Genomic DNA, 22033 nt, shown 5'->3' on the forward strand with positions numbered 1-22033 from the left:
AGATTGACCAGGCCAGATAAAGGCAGCAGGATTCCTCTTGAGACCATTTAACAACAGTCTAAGGCAAGGGGATGCTTAATAACTGTTGAAGTTGCTTGACAGTCTCTGAGTGCGAAAAGTTTCTTATGGCACCAATCTTTGCAGGGAGAATTTGACTATCATTGCCATTAAATTCGTAACCGAGAAACTTAACACAGGATATCAATCAAATATAAACTTCGATAGTCGTCAGAGTTTTACCTTTGCATTAAACTCATTTTTAGCAGTCAGCAAGTTTTCTGACCGTAGGCCGCTATCGCTATTGGGCCGATATCGTTTGACACAATAAATAGCGTCAGATGCGTACCGGCCTCGTTATAATGAACACGCGCGAATTTGAGTCCTTCCGCGTCGATTTGATCTCGGTTTGCAGGCATTTGAAAAATAATGGTAACTCTACGAAATTGAATGCAACTAACAAAAATTTTATTCCGGCAATTATAAATAATTTATTAATAATAATAATGCAAACACTTATTGTACTTCAATTTTAATTTATGGTTGTGCTTTCGAAGTGACGTGCAACTCAAAATCCGGATTAAGATCCACTGCCTGCTAAAATAGTATCTTCAATTCTTTCCAAAATGTAATGCATAGCCAGGGTAGGATTTTTATCAGTTGTGGAATGTGGGGATGTGATTATGTATTGCTGGTTGCAATACATAATGCGCTTTAGTTCACTCTAGGTCTTTTCGAGGGCGACCCCAGCAATGCTTTTATTGCCTTTTCGTAAAGTGTAAACTATCCGCTGAAATTTCCGCCCGCTAATTAACATACTTATTAAGCCTGCCCGGTATGATGGCTCAGGTCATCGTTCGAGATTTTCTCAGAACAAAGTGCGGGGATGATACGCGGAGACCGGTGTTAATGAAGGCTTAAAGCCTTTGAGTAACAGTGGTGGTCACTTTCCTTGAGATGCTCCCATATAATAGGATAAACAGAACACTGGCACGAAACAATCTGAATTTTATGTCGATGTTGACGTATCTGCATTTCCAAATTTTAGACAAAATAGCAAAGTTTGATTTATCACTGTTAACCCGTGGAGTGATATCAAGCTCGGCGACGATCGACACCCTCAATGTTTTGCCCGTTAATGCAGATAGGGAGTGTGCGGTGACCAATCAGGCTGGGAATTTTGGTTTTGTTGGTGTTCATTTTAAGTGTTAAGAACCATGGTGAAATATTCCCTTGACCTGTTAAGCTACTCATCGTCGTGGATGAGAAGTCCACCGTTAACCTTCCCTATAGGATCACCGAGAAACTTGCGACCGTCTGCAAGTTCCTTCGTGAAGTGGTGTACGGTATCGAAAGCCTAATTATTTGTGGCAGCTTCTGCCTCCTTGTCACGGCGCACACTTAACGATATTTTCTGCGGACGCGATACGTAAGCGAAGTTAAGTGATCATCAAGTGGTGATATATCAGCACCTCTATTGTTTCATACATTAAAAAGCCAACTTCAAAACCTGCTGCTTTGCCTTTTAACCCCAAGTTCCTATTTACTCCTACGTCTTACTCGAACGCCAGTTAATCAATTTTTTTACATTCACTTTAGTAATTTAATTCTAATAATGTTATTAGTTGGCTGACTCAAGAAGGAAACATGGACAACAATCTTTTTTTCTTCTTTCTTTTTCTTATGAATTCAAAACGGCAACCAAAGTGGCATCTCAATGGAAATGTCAAATTAGCACCAGAACTATACAGGCCGTGCCTGAATAACAGTTACGGCCGGAAGAGGTATCAGATAAGGATGTAATGGTCTCTATTTATTTTTTTCCTTCTCCAAATGCGTCAGGTTTAAAACAAGATAAATAGCAAATAATCCCTTTTTCCAAATTGGCCACCAATGTGGCGAGTAAGCGTGTATTGACGGGTAACGTGGAGCTTGGTTTAGGCGGCGGCTGGTGTGAGCGGTCGGAGTTAATTCTTCCGATGTTGTATAGGTCTGCACTTGGGGTTAAATCTGAAATCCAAATCTACATATACCGTCTTCCATTAGGCATCGACATAATCACAACGAACTAAGCTAAAAACTAAACCAATTTGGGCCTAAGCGATAAATGTAGGAGCAGAGTGGGCTTACATTGCAAACGCATGGCAATTTATCTCTAAGAAAAGTATTAAAAGATGATGGAATAATTTTATGAAGGAACATCGACAACCTTTCAGATGGGATTGAAATGAAATGAACGGCTTAAAGCTCTTGTCAATATATATTTGGAACTAAGGATAGAGGAGAATCATTTCATTCACTGCTCAAAACTTCTACCACACTTCATAGAGGAAGTAGTCGAAGGACTCCGTAAGTGGAAAGGCCTGTATTCAATGCGGGATCAACCAACAGAAAATAAAAAATAATAAGCTACAGATTTGATCATAAGAAACTTCCTGATGTTGACATTGAATAGAGATATTCCAATTTAAAAAAAATATTTGTATGAGACAAAGCACAGGTGGAATAGGTGGTGAAATTCGACTTTGTAGGCTGGCACCGAAGTACTAAGTAGCTCAACTGAAGTCTTCTGTCGGCACGCGCTTGTTTGCCTTTTCGCTAGCCCGGTTCCGTAATGTGGGAGGCTTGTTCAGATTCATTAGCTTTTATCGTTGTTTAACCGAGAACTATATGTCTTACCATAATTTGCAGTTGGGATTCGCACTAAGAAGGACGGTATATGGAATTGCGGGTGAAGCATCCAAAAATGAGAATTGAGCTTCGAAGGATAAAAAGCAAACAGTGAAAAACCAAAAACAAGCGGATACTTGTAAAAGAAGCCTTCTTTAGAAACTAACAGATCGATACATGATGGCGCAAAATGACACATGATGCACCCAGATAAAATCTCAGATTAATTTGAAGTCGAGAGCGCAGTCCACCAGAGTTGTATCTTGTCACCACTTTTTCTTCTCCATATCGAAGACGTTCTTAATGCGACTGGCTGGAGGACGTCGATATTTTTCTTCAAACATGGGCAAATGGCCCTGGATATAGAAAAGGAGCCGAGCTGGACTGAAGATAAACACCACTTTTTCGATTTGAATTAATGGCCAATATATCAAAGACGTTGATCAATTTGTATATCTAGGAACGGTTGTTGTTGCACCGAACTTGATATTGACGCATTAAAACACTATATTTGCCTTCGCTATTTTGTCCAAAAACTGCAAATGCAATTATCTTAACGCTACCAACAAGTTAAGGCTGGTTCGCGGCAATGTTCTTTCTGTGTTGTTATATGGGGGTAGTATATGGAAAGTGACCACCGCTATTACTCAAAAGTTCCAAGTTTTCATCAATGGATGTGTGCATTGTGTCATCGGGGTATTCCGATCTAATACAATAAGGAATGAAGACCTTGGCGTACGGATCAGATGTCGATGGACGTGTTTATAGGTAGTAGAAGTGTCGGTGGAAAGGTGACAGATTAAGGAAGCGCGACAACTGTATTATGGGTTACACTATACAATAGAACCCACTATCCCAGGATAGTCGACGAGTGAGTGCGCCATAAACGACATATGGATCTACGCCAATCATATAAAGTGACTTGTAAGAGACCTTGGTTATATTTTGACGGTGTGAATTTTTGGGAACTTCGATTTTTTTAGTTGTGGTACTGTGAAAACAATAATTTAAAGAGTTTCATTTCAAGAAACCACTTGTTCGTGTGAAACAAAATTTGGGTCGTTCATTCAATAGGTTTTTTGGCGTCGTCAGGATAGGTTGTAAGTAAAGGTGATCCATATTCCTCCGTTCCAAACGTACAGAGTACGAGCTCGAGAGCAATTGGTAATATGAAAGAGATCTTGAAAACGAAGATTGGCCTGGACAGATACATTCTGATTTCCAAACGTAAGGGTAGCCCGCGGCTAATGATTGCCGGTAAAAATCCACCCAAGCTAGCCAAACATGACAAAAACGACAGCCCGAATCAAAATAGGTTTGCTCTGGTTAGTGCAAATCAAGAAAAAATAGTTGTTGAAAACACACCAAAATTGAAGCCGGCGCGCCACCACTACACCTGGGGCAAAAAACTCTAGTGAACTTGTCGATAAGCTCACAAGATTATTTAGCAAAAACCCCTACCACGTGGTCCCATACATCAAAGGCTCGATCCATGAAACTAAGGTTCAAATATGTCGCATATGTCGTATATGTCGAAAACAACTACAGAAACGTAATAGTCAGCTTTGGTAAAGAATGCGAAAAGTTCTACACATACCAATTGAAAAGCTCCAAGGGCATTACAGTAGTGCTAAAGGCGGAACGAACTAGGAGTTGATTTGTCAGAGATTGAAGAAGCTCTGAAGGATGAAAAATTTCAGGTGAGGTCGGTATATAATGATATAAATCGCGATATGATTCCCCAGCCGCTCTATCGTGTGAAATTCCAATCTGATGGAATTAAATTTAAGAAGGACGAAACGCACCCAATATATAACCTACGCTATCTGTTTTATGCAAGAATTGTCGTAGAAGAGCGCGTAAAAGCCCTGACCCGGTGCCGTGCCAGATTTGTCAAGAATTTGGTCAACAGAAACATACTGTAATCTACCCAGTGCAGAATTGATTGTAAGAAACAAGCAACACTCCCGCTACATCTGTGGCTGAAGACTCTAAAAACATACCTCAATAAGGCGTGAGCTATGCTAGCATTTGCGCCTCAATCTAGCATCTGGATGGACTTTTCTTTACACTGATTCAAACGCTGAACCAGTTTCTGGTCTCGATGCAGAACATGATGCAAGAAATGATGCGTAGTCAGACCCAGATCTAACAAAATATGTCACGGGAATGCAAAAAGCGTTAGCCGGCATAAACTGAAAATACGACACTTCCTGTTTGAAAAAGAAGTCGACATAATGCTCATATCCGAAACGCATCTCACTTACAAAAACAATTTCTAGATTATTGGGTATTGCTTCTACGACACTAAGCATCCGGAAGGAAAAGTCCACGGCAGTATCGGAATGCTTATCAGATCCTGCATTAAGCATTATCTTCTAGGAGATTACCTCCAAGCATCACCGCGATCTATTGTCCTCCAAGGTTTAAATTGACTTCTCAGACATTCGGAGAATTTTTTGACACACTAGAGAATAGATTTCTGGCCGCTGGGGATTTTAATGCTAAGCACACTCATTTGGGACCCAGACTGATCACTCCCAAGGGAAGAAAGTTGGGGGACGTGCTAGCTCTAGGCACTAGACTTGAAATCGTCTCATTGACTTTGGTGTTACCAAAACTGTGTGGCGAGAGTTGATAGCGACCAAGCCGTGAACTATGAGGTGTTTTCAGATCACTTGTCCGTCATTATAACACTTGTGAGGGTACCTCCTATAACAAACGATGCAAGGGAAAGGAAATTAACAACCCAATCAACGAACTTCCGTAAGTATATAAACACTCATCTGCAAATCAACACTCCCTTAAAACCCAGAAGTGAAATAGATAAAGCCTTCTTGAAATTTAACGAAATAGTGACCGTGGGCGCACAGCTTTCTACCTCACACCCATGTACCGCCAATCTTCCAAAAAATATTACATCGCATGTCATAGTACAGCTGGTCCAAGTAAAGGGGGCTCCTTTATTCAACGCAATTCTACGTCTCGTCTGTTTCCCCAAGTTTCAGAAGTTACAATGATTTCTAAATGTGCAAAGGACTAAACGCAACCTGCACCTTTTCTTCAGCCTTTGTCCCGTTCACAAGTGGGGTCGGCTCGTCGTGATCGGTTTTGCCATTTGGCTCTATAAAATGCCTGATCTGGATGCAATCTCGAGGCTTTTAAATCCCCATCCAGCGTATCAAGCCACCATTGTTTCGGCCTGTCTTTTGGTCGTTTACCATTAACTTCGATGATTTATAAAATAGAAAATTCGCGCAAGCGAAACCAAGTGCTGTCATGTCATTTTGACTCTGAACCAGCAACACTGCGCTAAGGTCTCAATCAATGGTGTAACAACAAAAAATTCACTTCGGCCTAGTTTAGGTCTGGACATACGACGGATTTCACTTCAATATAATTCGCACTCATGTCATGTTTGCGATTATATATAAATGGAGCGATTGCAACCTGTTGCCACTTTTGATCACGCTACTCCCAGGGTAGAGGAGAGGCCGTGTCCGATGAGTTTATTTATTTATTTAACAGACAACAAATAGAGAAAACTCACTTATTGTCCTCAGGAGGAGGAGAAAGCAATAATCTTATCCTATGCTTAAAACTACTCAAAGGAGAGAAGTTTAAAGGACAAAGCTGTTGTGAGTTGTAATTTCGGCAAAGCCTAGGAATCGGGGAATGGAAGTAGACTTCGAGCACCGCGAAGGGCGCGTTGAAAATGTCTGCGTTACGTGTGTTGTAAGACGCAGGACGCCAGGTGATGTCGTTAGCGGCGGAGCAGTTCATCAGACCCAAGGAAAGCTTAAACAATGTGTATAAATCCAAATAGGATCTACGCTGTTGTAGGAAAGAGAGGTTCAGGAAGCGGGAAGAGGGAACGAGTTACGGGAAGGTGACCAGATCATGGAGCAGTACTCGAGGGTATTCCTCAGAAGGGAATTGCAGAGAGTTAAGGAGGGTTGGATGGAGTCAAAATCAGTCAAAACCCTGACGGATTGACTTACCCAGAACTTGACATTCATGCCAGCGGGAACTTCGGTGGATCTCCACTTAAGTGCCGGTGCCCCGATTTTCTGTGACATATTCCTCTGCCTTCGTAATTCTATAACAACGGGCAGTCTCAATTAGTCTCATTTCACATATAGCGCTTTTTCGGGAGCTAGATATTCCCTTCCTTCTCCTTTGTCGTTGCCAGGTTCATCGTTGTGTTATCCATCCAGTCCGACGCTCCTGTTGTGGCTTCGTAACAAGTTGTTTTCCGTGTAGCGTTGTCAGCCCTACCCAACCCCCACCCTGGAGGACCAGTTGGTACAATTTGTCCCGTTTTTAGGCGCGGGAGACTCGCCTTCATCCTTCGCGGTTTGCAGTTTTTCGTCAAGAAAGAGCTCCCAGTGGTCACCACGTGTTGGTGTTGGTTCAGCAGGCGTTTCCCAGGATTTAAGCTCCATCATGGGTACCATTCCACGTTTCGCCCTCGGACCTATACTACCCTTTGACCACGATTGGAATGTGCGCTTCCTGTACAGAGATGAAGCTACCAAGCAGTTAGTCGATACCCTGTCCTAATATAGGGCTGATGTAACAGCGTTACAGGAGATCGGTTGAACAGGGACCGGTTTCCTGGAGAAGAGTCGCTACACCATATATTATAGTCTGCGAAAAAATGAAACCTGCTGTTATTGACTTTTGAAAACATAAGCGAACGGCTATGTACTCTGCGCTTGCGAGGTAAATTTAGAAATATAAGCCACATTAACGTCCACGCCCCTACAGAGGAGACTGCAGAGTCGGAGAAGGATACCTTCTACGAGGCAGTAGAACGAACCCTTGAAGCCTGTCCCAGATATGATATCAAAATCATACTTGGGGATTTTAACAGCCAAGTAGGGAAGAAGCCCGTATTCAGGCGATACGTTGCCTCCCATAGCTTACACGAAAATACAAATGATAACGGACTGCGGATTATTCAATTAGCAGGGTCACACGAAACGGTTGTTGGAAGTACCTGGTTTGCGCCGAAAGCCGCCCACAAACAAACGTGGGACTCTCCAGACTGGACCACTTTCAACCAAATTGACCACGTGTTGATCGAGCGCTGCCACCCCTCAGCCTTGATGAAAATCAGAACATATTGGGGGGCCAATATGGACTCGGATCACTATCTCGTTGGCATGGTGCCCCGAGCTCGAATAACAACACCACCTAGAACACCTGTGACAATCAGGTAATAGTTAACACTGAAGCCATTCACAACACAGCCCTCCGCAACATCTATAAGAGGGAAATGGATGCCGCAATAACCGCAGACAACAGAGATCCTGGAGATGACGCATCAACAAATGATGCTTAACAATCACCTCAAGAACGTTATCATAAATACGGCCAATAACATATTTGGCCCCAGCCGGAAAAAGAGTCGAAACGGCTGGTTTGATGATGAATGTAAGCTAGCAACGGAACGGACGAATGCTGCATACCAAGTAATGCTGCATTCTCAAAGAACGCGGGCGCGAGCGGAGAAGCAACACACACAAAGATGGAAAAAGGAAGCCTGGACGAACCAACAGATCTGTGAACTCGAAGAGTACAGGGAACAACCGCACCAGGCGCGGAAGTTTTACCAAGAAGTCTTACACACCTCGATTCTCATCCTGCCGAGACAAAGAGGGAAATCTGATTTCCGACAGAATGGGCATATTAGAGAGATGGGATGAGTACTTTGATGAACTACTGAACAACCAGAACATCGGCGAGTTGGAAGTCCCGCCAACTAAAGACGACGGACAAACACTGCCACCACCGAGTATAGAAGAAACAGACCGTGGAATTCATCGGCTTAAAAATCATAAGTCGCCAGGAGCCAATGGAATTACAGCCGAATTAGTTAAATATGGAGGCGACCAATTACAGCAAGTGGTTTATCAACTTGTGCTCAAGATGTGAGACAGCGAATCAATGCCTGACGACTGGCAACGAGGCATTATCTGTCCCATACATAAAAATATAGTGCAGAAATTATAGAGGTATCACGTTGCTGAGTACCATCTATAAGGTATTCTCCGCTATCTTGCTAAGCCGGATAGCCCCATACGCCAAGACCATCATTGGTCCATACCAGGCAAATCAGCAACAGATCAGATTTTCTCTCTGCGGCAAGCGATGGAGAAACTGTTGGAATATGGACATCAGTTGCACCATCTATTCATCGACTTTAAAGCCGCCTATGATAGCATAGCCAGGGTAAAACTGTACACGGCCATGAGAGAATTCGGTACGACTAACTAGGCTCACCCTGAATGTGCGAGGCCAGATAAAAGCAGCTGGATCACTTTCAAGACTATTCGACATCAACAACGGTATACGACAAGGGGATTATTATGCGTCCTCCTTAACCTGGCCTTCGAGAAAGTGATCCGTGATGCTGAGATAAATGCAAGAGGTACGATCCTCTTTAAGCCCACCAAACTACTGGCCTGGTCAAACGGGAAGAATAAAGATAGGAGACTACAACTTTGAGACCGTTGATCATTTCTCCTATTTAGGGTCGAAAATCACAACCGATAACAGCTACGACAATGAAATCCGGGCAACTCCTGGTCGCGTTCGAGAGAAGAATGCTCTGTGGTTGTGGATAAAATCCGTCTGGATGAGGATGATCCAGCCCGGAAAGTCTATAAGGACAATATCTATGGTAGAAAAAGAGGACCAGGCAGACCCTGCCTGAGATGGAGCGATGGTGTAAGTCAGGACGCCAGACATCGGATATCAAATTGGTGGACCTCGGCGCATACCCGGGATGTCTGGAGTTCCTTATTAAGGCAGGCCTAGATCGGATACCGGTTGTTGCGCCGTTGAGGATGATGAGATATTCCCTTCTTCAGTTCGATTACAATACTAAATGATTAATGAATATCGTCAATGAAATAAATAAAAAAAATAGTCTTAATATAAAATGCTTTCTTGACATATTGAAAAGGCAATAAGTGATGAATGATTTTCCTTTACAGACCCGTAAGTGATAATCGCGCTTCACTTCTGAGAAGCTCGGCTCCCACGAAGAAAACTCCTACCGAAAGTCAAAAGGATCATTATCTCAAATTATGGCGGAATCAAGTGGCCATGGCTATGCGGTTAGTGCCCCAAATACCAAGCGTAGCAATTCGATGTGCATCTCCTGATTTGAGTTTGAGGTAAGTACATGGATTTATTGTCATCCCCATTCCATTTGCACTCACACATGTATTTCATTACTTCCTGAATTTTGATATATGAACAGACATTCCGTCGTAATTCGATTAAATCAATTCTATTCAGAATTTGTGGGAAAAATTTCCTGTCGTTTTGGTAACTACGGAAGGACACATGATTTATGCGGATGTTCGTTCATGTTAACAATTCGGGGTCGATTTGCTCAGTTGATTCCTAACTCATTTTAAATGAACATTTCATTTTGCTTATGTGCGGTGATTGGTTATGGTTGCTAATTGTGATTTGTAATTGTGTATATTGTGTCTGTCCTGAGTAATATATAATTATGTATGGAGTGCCGTAATTTTAGTTATTTTTCCGATGGCATATTTCTTAAAGACCTTTTGTAGTTTTATATTTCTCTATAATTGTTTGTGAGATAATGTAAGATAGAACTATTCTGACTTAATCTCTCGTGCTCACCCTTTACTTTGTGTATCTAATTTTCCACTTCGTAGTTATTCTTTACTCTCTTCTAACCTTTTTAAATTTTTTTTTGGTTTAATGATTGTGTGGGATGATTCTCGACATCCGAGCTCTTAGGAGTGATTTTAAACTTATGTATTTCAAACTAATGTACTTTTGTAAATATTGACATCAATGAGTTTCTCCGAGTTATTTTCATTCTACTCTTGCAGTTTCTTCTACCTAAATGGTTTCCTGACTTACAGTGGTTCAATGTCTCATTTTCATTTTGGTCCTACTGGATTACAATCGAGAAACTAGCTGTGCTAGCTTTATTGGAAGTTTAATAGCTGATATGATATCAGCGAAAGGGCGCGCCAATATTAGAAAGAGGAATATATAAATGCTCATTTCAAAACTAAGCTCGTTAGTAGGCTAGAAAAAAAAAGATCTATGCTTCAGGGCAGGTTTGAATACAACAAATTCAACCAGTTGTCAACATTGGCTCCCTCAGTTTTTGCAGTTTCGGAATTAATTAGTACATTTCCTAACCCTTAATTTCAGAAAATACCACTGTTTTCCTTTGTTTTTGCAAACATTAATTTCTTAAGAAACCTCTGAAAATTTCGATAAACAGTTCCGAAGAGAGGAATAGATCTTTTCTCTCATGATATAATATAGCGTTTTAACGTTTTGTGTACAACAAAACCTTCTTAAAATCCATTCACTGTCTGGCTATTCGTCTGCCTGTTCGTCTATCTGGTATACGCAATTTTCTCGAAAACTGTTCAATCCATCCGAAAAATCTGAAAAATCCAATGTCCCTGCATGACATCTGTACCCTACACCTCAAAATTCTAAAATTTATTTCAATAAAGTGAATGAATTATTTCATTTTGGAAATTAAGTAAAAAGCCCTTCAGGGAATAATTCATTCTAGAACTATTCTATGTGCCTTAATAATACTATACATTTTTTCTTACGGATGGCAAGCGTAATTTTAGAGAGCGCCAGGTTATAGCAGTGTGTGGAATTCTCATCAACTAAACCCTGTACGCCCATATCCTCGCAGGACCCTGCTGAAGTATTTCTCCGGTTCCTTCCGGCTTGCCCCTCTTCTCTGGTATACATAGTGTGCCTCATTCCCTAGTAGATTCGAGGGAATTATTCTCCCGATGCTATCGATATGTGGTAGACATCTGGTATGCGAAACTCACCCTTCTCTGATTCACTACGTTACCCATTGCTCCTGCTCAAACAGAAGCTGCATATAGTAGATGGGTTTCGCCACCCTTATGATGAGCAGCTGACGACAATATATTGACTTCCGCTGTTAGGTAACATCCTCATTAGAGTTAAACTAGCTTTTACTGCCTTTTCTTGCACATAGTCTAAGTACGCTTGACGCTTCTCCTAGAGATAACTTCCTAGCAACGGAGCTAAGTACCTAAGGACACTCAGTTTAAGGTGCCCTTAATCCAATCCAAGTTGGTCGAATTGGTTGCATTTCTGACATTTATTGTCATCGCCCGGCAGCATTTACCAATGGGCAACATTTTCCGAGCCAAATCCACGAAAATTGCTATCGCATCAACTGTGTAGCAGACGCTCGCTCTGTGCTGCCGCTCAGATAGACCAGCCACTAGCTTGATGAATGGGAGCCGCCAGTCGAATGTAACCCTTTTCAAAATTTTTTCCATCGGGCAATTTGAAGAAAGCATGCGAGATGGTTTTCGGGGCTTAGCAGAACCAGCTTCTGCCTCTTCCACTGGGTGAGAAACACTACTTGCATAATGTACGATTCGAATGTGCCTATGAACTTCAGTCAAATCTGATTAACTCGAAATCCATGGGACATACGGGAAACTTCGAATTATCTAAAATTCAAATCATGAAAGTTAGGAGAAGGAAGTTCAAGATACCAAGAGAAAAATTTTTCGTGTTTGGTTCCAGGTACAGCTGCATTTAGTATTTCCATTTACTTTCCCGTATGCCCTTGTAGGGTTACTACGAGCATTTCGAAGAAGAATTCCTCTTCCAAATCCCCTTGCCCTTTGGCGAAGTCTTCCTGTTCTCATACAAGATGATCTCAACGATGAAATTTCCTGGTTCCACCAGTAGTTTGATTTCCTTCTGTGGTGGAATCGCCGTCGTGGCATTACATACCTCAGTTATATGCTGGCAGAGCTGACTTACTTTTTCTATCGTTGTTCCTTACGGGTTGTGACCTCGGTTGTCATTTCCTCTGTTGTGAAGGGGGGGGGGGGGGGGGGGGAGACACTGAGGTATGTCAGATCCACTTCTTTTTCTTTAGCCTTTGTCTCGTTCACAAGTCGGGTCGTCGTGATCGGTTGCGTCATTTTGTTCTGTTATTTGCCTGATTTGGATGCAGTCGCGAGGCTTTCAAATCATCCAGCATATCACCGTTTTTTCGGCCGGGCTTTTGGATGTTTATTGCCGGCTTCGATGTTTAGACCAATCTTGGCCATCGAACATGTTTCTCTCTATTTTTTCACGATCGCTGCAGCGCTAAATCGATCGCAGATGTCTCTATTCCGGATGTGGTGTCACATGCCATCATTATGATGCCACTAGTCCAAGGCAATATCTTCGTCTCCATTATTGTGATATGCCATTCATTGTCTTTTATAGTCGGTCAACACTGCGGTAAATTTTGGATTTGGAACGTTCGTTGATACATCGATCACAATTAACACCAGTTTTGGAACGCCACGTCATCCAAGTTGCGCTAATGTGTATGAACTCGAGATATTTAAATCGCTCAGTTTGGGCAGGTTACTGTCATTGACAGTGATTATGCCTGTTTCATGGGGATCGGTTGACAAAAGTTCAGTTTTATTTAGATTCAGCTACCTTACCTTGTTGCATGAGGCGAAAATTCCATTTTTGGGCAAGATGGCCGAGATCATTTTTGCTTTGAGACGTCAGGAAAGCATCATTTGCATAAAGTAGTGTACGAGGGCGTTGGACGTTCGATGTCCTGTCCATAGCAAGCACAAAGAGGTGTGGTGTTTCGTGTTTCGGATCATACTGGAGTAATTTGACTCATCGAATGAGTTTTTCTGGCACTAGTTGTTGTCGTAGAGATACCAAATGAGTTCGTGTAGAACCCAATCAAACGTCTTCTCTAGGTCTAGAAACGCAATGTAAAGAGGCGATGCTTCTCTTGGTGTTTCTTAATGGCAATGCTTGTAGTGTCAGTTTTACGGCTGTGATATTTATCATCCCATACCAGATTATCTAGCATCTCTTCATATTGCGCTATTGTTGCACTTGGAGGAGGGTAATAGCTGTAGATATGGACACAGCGTTCCTAGACGTATTGTTTATGCACGTAGCATTATCGCAATTTCGATAGGTTTCCCAAATTGCCACCGAATTTCGAATGGTTTGTCAGACAGGACCTGCTGCCTCGCAGTGTCTGAAGATCATTTGTATAAACTTTATTTAGCCATGCAATTCAGCATTCAGTGCATGCTATTTCTCCCTTTGCCTTCCACATCCTTTTTATGCTCATCCGACATATTTTCCACCTTACAGTGGAAACTATTTCCTGACTTCTCGCTAAATTAATGTGGGTACTCTACTTTCCCACGTAGCTTTGCTATTTGATGCTGGTGCGTTTTTCTCATTCACTGGCCCACTTAATACGTTGACGACGGGCGAGGTTAAACATAACTCATCTTTGTGACGGTCTCGTTTTAAGTTGGCATGTTCAATGAAAAAAAAAGTTCATGGATAGCTGGATGGAATTTTGCAAGTACCTACCACGTACCGCAATTGTTTATTGTGTAGCGAGCATTTTCTATCTACAAAAAGTAAGTAGGACTGTGCGCGCTAGTGTTTGAGAACGAACTTTCAGCTCCGTAGCCAATACGGTGCCCGCAGGCAACCTTTTAATGCCCCTTGTCAGAGTTTTGATATTTTGGTGGATACTCCGTGTCTTTTTAATGACAGAAACGGGGTTCCGATGGCCATCGGCACTTCCTCCGTGGTGATCTCTTAAGCTTCGAGCTCTTACAAAAAATATATGTGGATCTGATTTCCTCCATTCCATTATTATCTTTTGTAGCATTACACGCCACAGTAGCCAAATTGCCCACTTCTGAGTCACTAAGTCGCTGGAAATGGATGATCGAGAATCTTGCCTGCCTACTCCCAAAAATCGTCGGAACTAAGTTTCTAAAGTCTTGCACCATAAAAAAGACACAGGAATACTAGATGTATTTGTAAGAGTAAGGGCCATAACATCAAATATTGGAAAATTCGGTTAAAAGCCCACTCTTATTAATTCTGTCTGTTATCTGCAAAGTGCCTACGTGATGTGAGAATATTCTTGAGTGATTGTCAGCTGCTCCTTTCTTGGCTTCGGTATCCCGACGAAATTGATAAGACTGACTAGGCTGACCCTGACCAATGTGCGAGGCCAGATAAAAGCAGCAGGATCACTCTCAAGACCATTCGACATCAACAACGGTCTACGACAAGGGGATGCCCTATCATGCGTCCCCTTTAACCTGCCCCTCGAAAAAGTGATCCGTGATGCTGATGTATGATAAATGCAAGGGGTACAATCGTCTTTAAGTCCACCCAACTACTGGCCTATGCCGACGATATCGACATCATGGGAAGAACCACCCGAGATGTACAAACTGCCTTCAACCAGATCGAGCAGGCGGCGCGAGATCTTGGGCTACACATCAATGAAGACAACACAAAATATATGGTGACAACGTCAGCACCGAAAACCAACCAACCAACAACATCAAACCGTGCTGGTTAAACGGGAAGAATAAAGATAGGAGACTACAACTTTGAGACCGTTGACAATTTCTCCTATCTAGGGTCGAAAATCACAACCGATAACAGCTACGATGATGAAATCCGCGCACGGTTGTTGTCAGCCAACAGAGCCTATTTCAGCTTACAAAAACTGTTCCGCTCGAAACGTCTCACCATAGGCTCAAAGCTCTTACTGTACACGACTGTGATCTTGCCAGCCCTCATAACTCGGATTCTTAACAAGAAGAATTGCAAACGCTTGGTCGCGTTTGGGAGAAGAATCCTCCGAAGAATTTTTGACCCCCTACATGAGGACGGACGATTCCGTAGCCTACATAACGACGAAATTTATGAGCACTGTCAAATTAATATTCCAACTTCCAAATATGCATATACATATCTTGAATTAATTGAAGTCACTTAAAAAATAATTCCTTGTCAATAATTCCTACCAAAAGGATTACTTGGTTCATGAATCGGGGAAATTATTCTGGGGCACGGTTGTTCACTCGTAAAGATAAAAAATAAACTAATTGAATCACAAATTTTGAAAAGGGTTACTCCGGAAATTTTCCAAAATATACCTTCTCCCGGTTTTCTTCATGTTTACGCCCTCCAAATCCTCTTAAATTAATAAAACGTATTTCCATAATCCTAGGATGGCCCTAGAAACCCGTGGCGCAGAACAGTAGAAGAGAAGTGTAAGCTTTAGAGGGAGCTGAGACAAACGTAGTTGATGCGTTGTGCTTCACGCGGGGTCAATGATAATCTTATACGTCAATGGATTCCTGTTTTTTTGATGAAATCAACCAGAGAGCATCATCGAAGAGATTAGCGAGGAGAATCAATTTGGTGGAGAATATCTTTAATAATTATTTAATAGGCTTTATGACCAAATGATTTCAAATATCCTGGGAAATTCTTATCCCATACTATATGTCGATTTAGAAGTCTTTTTCTTATTCTTTTATTGATTCTCTTCACATCAATTTTAAGAAATATTTCTCATTTACTCATCGTCTTAGGTGGATTTCATTTCCTATCTCACAAAAGATAATCGTGAGCGATTTCCAATTGTTCATAGCCTGCATGCGAATCATGTTTCTTTTTGGCTTCGCAAGCACTTGGGGACTTCTAGCAAAATTATCTGTGCTTCTATCAAGAAGTGCATATATCAGAATCTGTAAGAGTGTTGCATTGTTCTTTGGAATATTTGAAATGAACAAAATATGCAATACCATTCGGATGATTGTAATACTTGAATGGCATTCTTTCAGAAAAAAAAGTGTTAAATGGGGCCAGTATGTTGGATTATGAACTTGGAGAAGTGCCTGCTCATATGAATTGCAGAACATATTTTTTATTGTTTGCATATAAAGAGCGCAATTCCAAGTCATGGAGAAAATGAACTGTGATTTTTCGATCTGATAATACTACATATCTATAATCATTGAAAGTTGCCGATTGAGGGCTAGTGTGGTGTATTCTTGAGCTTGTGTTTAAACGCTTTACATCAATACGAGGATTCTTTTCAAAGTGCCACTTTCATTTATGGCTTTGTGAGACTCAAGCAACGATCAACTAAGGCGTTTCCACTACAAAAAATATTCTCATGCAGCAAAATAGGTCTTGTAGTGTTCATCAAGGAAGCGGCCTCTCACTACTCCTCTTTGTGCTTGTTATGGACACTGTCACACGGGATATCCAACGTCCAGCGCCCTATACACTGCTTTATGCAGATGAGGTTGTTCTAGCGTCTAATAGTAAAATTGATCTCGAGCAACTTGTCCAAAAATGGAATAATCGCCTCACGCAACACGGTCTCAGATTGAATCTGAATAAAACAGAACTTTTGACCACCGATCCCCATGAAACAGTCGCAATCACTGTCATCGTGACCTGCACAGAACTGAGCAATTTAAATATTGACCTCAGCCTATCCTATATTGTTATCAGCCAATGGAGAGTTACATTATGAAATTGTTTCACGCATTAACGCAAACTGGATGAAGTGGCGTTCTACAACTGGTGTTCTTTGTGATTGACGTATCAACTAACGTCTCAAATTTAAAATTTACCGCAATATCGTCTGTTCTGTCGCTCTTTATGGTTCTGAGTGTTGGCCGACTATAAAAGACAATGAACGGCGTCTTGTGGTAATCGAGACGAAGATGTTGCGTTGGACTAGTGGCGTGACACGTTTTGATCACATTCGAAATGAAGATATCCGCGATCGATTTGGGGTTGCATCGATCGTGGAAAAACTGCGAGAGAGGGGTCTTCGATGGTATGGTCGCGTAATTCGCGCCAACGAGAATTCTCTTGCCAAGATTGGTCTGAACATCGACGTCGATGGTAAACGACCAAAAGGGCGGCCAAAATTACGATAACTTGATACGCTGGACAAAAGCTGAAGAAAAGGAAGATTAATTATTGTCTTAGGCCAGAACACTCCGATGACAAAACGCACCCATGGGTTGGTGAAAGCTTCGAGCTTTTGAGTAACAGTGGCGGGTTCACTTTCCAAGTAATACTTTCATATAGTACCACAGAGAGAACATTGGCGCAAAGCAGCCTCAATTTGATGTTGGAGTTAAAAATGTAGCACTACCAAATTTTGGACACAAAGGCGAAGGCGAAGTGGACAGAAACATCACCTCTTAGATATACAAGTCAATCGACGCCTTCAACGTTCTCCCGATTAATGCAAACAAGAATCGGCTGATGAGCAAAACCTAGGTTCTCAGTATATGAGGATCTTGGTTTTGTTGGTGTTGGTCAATGATTCAGCGAAAGGAAATGGATATCATTTTTTAGTTGATATATTGAGAAAAGATGACATCATCAACTGAACGCCTTCATGTTCTACAGAGATACTGTATACTGAGACTCCATTTGGACTTTAAATTCCTTCAAGATGTTATCTCGGTTCATCACGTGGCATTTTGCGCAATCATATGTCGCTCTGATTCGTAGCTTTAATGGTCATCTGTTGCTTTCCTGCTTCAATATGTCTTTTCCACGTAAACCGCCTATCCATTTGACACCATTAGATTAGCGAATTTGAGTTCCATTTAAGTTGATTGGAGGGCAGGTTTTCCGACGGAGCGTTGATGTTATATGAATGCGTTTTGACTCATTGACTTTGGTCTTCCAGGTGGTCACCTATTGTTCGACCAAATTTGAATGCCGCTGTAGGACGTAAAATGCTAATCGAGATTCAACATGAGTGGGTGGAAACGAAGTTTCATCCGCAAATGTAGATGTGACTATATTACTTCCTCTCGCTTTTCAAAAAGTGGATATCTAATTGTGTTCAGGGATATGAACGCGCTGTGCATAGGTTTTTTGTCTCTTTAAAAAAAGTCAAACTTAAAAAAAAATATATTTCCATTTTTGAACTAATATGTAGTTTCTTTCATGGTCTATTACATACTGCTTACAGTATGGTAGCAACAAAATCCCCTTTTTGTAAAACTCAGATAGTTTGGATGATGGAAAGGGCTTGTCTTAGTTCCTACACTGGGCAGGCTGGTCTTTAGTTGGCTCCCAACCGATTCTAATGATCTTTAGGATAGAGTTCTGCTAACTTCATGACGGAGACTCTACATTAGGAAAGACGTAGCAACTCCAATTGGTTCTGCGCCGAGGGTAGTTGCCGCGCTTTCGACCAATGGGCCTCATGTGCTTATTAGCGGCGGGTTTTAGGACAATAAATAGTTTGATTTTTGCCCGAAACTGCAGCTTCTACAAATCTATATATAATCATAGGTTTTGGTTGTACGTAATAGAAAAGATAATAAAGAACGACCTTGTAGATAACGTTCTTCAGCAGCAGTGACAGTACGGGGTAAAATCCAGATGAGATTGGGGGCTACCCGTTTCTAGGGCTTCTAGGGCATCTTCGTTAAAAAAATCTTTTCCTTTGGAACGATTGTCTAGGTAGCGGAACAATAAAAATCAGAAGGGTTGAGATCAGGGAAGTATTTGGGTTAGACCATTTGCTACCGTTGTAACTTCGCAATTTTTCTCTGAGTGAGTATAGCAGTGTCAGGCGTAGCGTCGAAATATGACGTTATTTCTATTCATGAGGAACGGACGATCTTTCTCCCAGTGTTGTCTCAGGAGGTTTTAGCTGGGCACAATATACTCCCGCTGTTGGAGTATACTTGCGTGTTATCAGTTTCCATTGAATAATTCCTTGAATATCCCACCAAACAATAATAAGTCCTCACGAGGTTGAAATCCTGCTCTTGATATCGATTTACATTTTCGTAGCGAACAAAGGTCTCATTCTAAATCACCAAACAGGGAAATTTTCCGATATTTGTCTATTCAGGTGTGAAATGCAATTATTCAAGTGGTATTCCTTGTTCCTGAGGGATGGCTCGCGGGGAACCAAGGAATTAAATTCAACAACATAACCAGATCAGATTTCTATAGTCTAGCAATAAGTAATTGATGGTACTCCTCCAATGTCACTAACCATTCGTCTTTGAAGTTGTCACAGTGGCGACAAAAATTACGCAGATAACAAATATCATCAAGTTATTTTTTTAAAAAAATTTTGCCATTAATATCTCCTTGGTAATGTATCCGGACAGCTGAGTGGTTAGAGCACAAGGCTGTCGTACGGAATGTTGTGGTTCAAATCACTGGTGGCAGTGGGATTTGTATAGTGATTTGACGTCGGATACCAGTCGACTTAACTGTGAACGAGTACCTGAGTCAAATCAGGGTAATAATTTCGGGTGAGCGCAATGCTGACTACATTGCCTCCTACAGGGTACTGTAATTCTCCTCATCATTTCAGTCATTTTAACTTACTGGTTTGGAAATATGTTTCAACGGCGCAACAATCGGTATCCAGTCTAATCCTGCCTTAATAAGGAACTCCAGACATCCCGGTTTCGCGTCGAGGTCCACCAATTCGATATCCCTAAAAGCTGTCTTGCTACCTATACCATCGTTCTATCTCAGGTCTTCTTTTTCTACCATAGATATTGCCCTTATAGACTTTCTGGGCTGGATCATCCTCATCCATACGGATTAAGTCACCCGCTCACCGTAACCTATTGAGCTGGATTTTATCCACAACCTGGAGGTCTTGGCGATACCAAGATAGATTTCGTCGTTATGTAGGCTACGGAATCGTCCATCCTCGTGTAGGGGACCAAAAATTCTACAGAGGATTCTTCTCTCGACCAAGAGTTTGCAATTTTTCTTGCTTAGAACCCAAGTCTCCGAGAAATATATGAGGCCTGGCAACAAGATCATTGTCTTGTACAGTAAAAACTTTGACCCTATGGTGAGACGTTTCGAGCGGAGCAGTTTTTCAAACTGAAATAGGCTCTGTTGGCTGCCAACAACCGTGCGCGGATTTCATCATTGCAGCTGTTATCGGTTGTGATTTTCGACCTTAGATAGGATAAATTATCAACGGTCTCAAAGTTGTATTCTCCTATCTTTATTTTTCCCGTTTGGCCAGTACGGTTTGATGTTAGGTGGTTTTAGGCGCTGACGTTGCCACCATATATTTTATCTTGCCTTCATTGATGTGCAGCCCAAGATCTCGCGCCGCCTGCTCGATCTTGATAAAGGCAGTTTGTACGTCTCGGGTAGTTCTTTCCATGATATCGATATCGTCAGCATAGGCCAGTAGTTGGGTGGACTTAAAGAGGATTATACCCCCTGCATTTACCTCAGCATCACGGATCACTTTCTCGAAGGCCAGGTTAAAGAGGACGCATGATAGGGCATCCCCTTGTCGTAGACCGTTGTTGATGTCGAATGGTCTTGAGATTGATCCTGCTGTCAGGGTCAGCCAAGTCAGTTTTAACAATTTCGTCGGTATACCGAATTCTCTCATGGCCGTGTACAGTTTTACCCTGGCTATGCTATCATAGGCAGCTTTAAAGTCGATGAATAGATGGTGCAACTGATGTCTATCTTCCATCCATCGCTTGCCAAACAGAGAAAATCTGATCTGTTGCTGATTTGCCTGGAGTGAAGCCTTTTTGGTATGGGAAAATGATGTGCTTGCTGTAATGTAATTGCTGCACTGCGTGATATCTCCCTTTTTATGTATGGGACCGATAATGCCTATTTGCCAGTCGTCCATACCTTTGATGCAGCACTTGGTGTAACTGGTCGCCTCCATATTTAACTAATTTGGCTGTAATTCCATCGGTTCCTGGCGACTTATGATTTTTAAGCCGATGAATTGCACGGTCTGTCTCTCCTATACTTGGTGGTGGCAGTATTTGTCCGTCGCCTTCAGTTAGCGGGACCTCCAACTCGCCGATGTTCTGGTTGTTCAGTAGTTCATCAAAGTACTCAACCCATCGCTCCAATATGCCCATTCCGTCGGAAATCAGATTTCCCTCTTTGCCTCGGCAGGATGAGGATCGAGGTGTGTAAGGCTTCATTCTGCTGACTTGTTCGTAAAACTTCCGCACCTGGTGCGGTTGCTCCCTGTACTCTTCGAGTTCTCAGACCTGTTGGTTTTCTCAGGCTTCCTTTTTTCGTCTGTGAAGTCGTTTCTCCGCTCGCCGGAGTTCGTGATAAGTCTCCGCGCGTAACCGCGTTCTTTGAGAATGCAACATCACTCACACTGGGTGGTGTTGTTATTCGAGCTCTGTATTGCGACAAGGTATCGGCTAGTTACTAGGCAGCTCCATCTCTGTACATGGAGCGCACGTTCCATGAGAAAATGCGCAAATCGTTATTCCTTTTTCGTTGCCAGGTTCGCCGTTGTAAAATCCATCCAGGCCGAGGCTCCTGTTGTGGCTTCGTAACAAGTTGTTTTCCGTGTAGGGTTGTCAGCCTCACCCAACCCCCAACCTGGAGGACCAGTTGGCACAATTTGTCCCGTTTTTAGGCGCGCGAGACTCGCCTTCATCTTTCTCCGTCT

General features: G+C 42.1%; 1 protein-coding gene across 7 annotated transcripts in view; it reads left to right on the forward strand.

Moving 5' to 3' along the window:
- LOC119649635 (protein furry) overlaps positions 1–22033 on the forward strand; it is a 582748-nt gene that overhangs the window by 38648 nt on the left and 522067 nt on the right. For all 7 annotated transcript variants that reach the window (XM_038051881.1, XM_038051885.1, XM_038051884.1 and 4 more), the window contains exon 12: positions 9672–9854. In XM_038051881.1, the coding sequence (XP_037907809.1) occupies positions 9672–9854 (183 nt within the window). The remainder of the gene's footprint in view (positions 1–9671; positions 9855–22033) is intronic.

This window comes from Hermetia illucens, chromosome 2, assembly GCF_905115235.1.
Source record: "Hermetia illucens chromosome 2, iHerIll2.2.curated.20191125, whole genome shotgun sequence".
Classification (NCBI taxonomy): domain Eukaryota; kingdom Metazoa; phylum Arthropoda; class Insecta; order Diptera; family Stratiomyidae; genus Hermetia; species Hermetia illucens.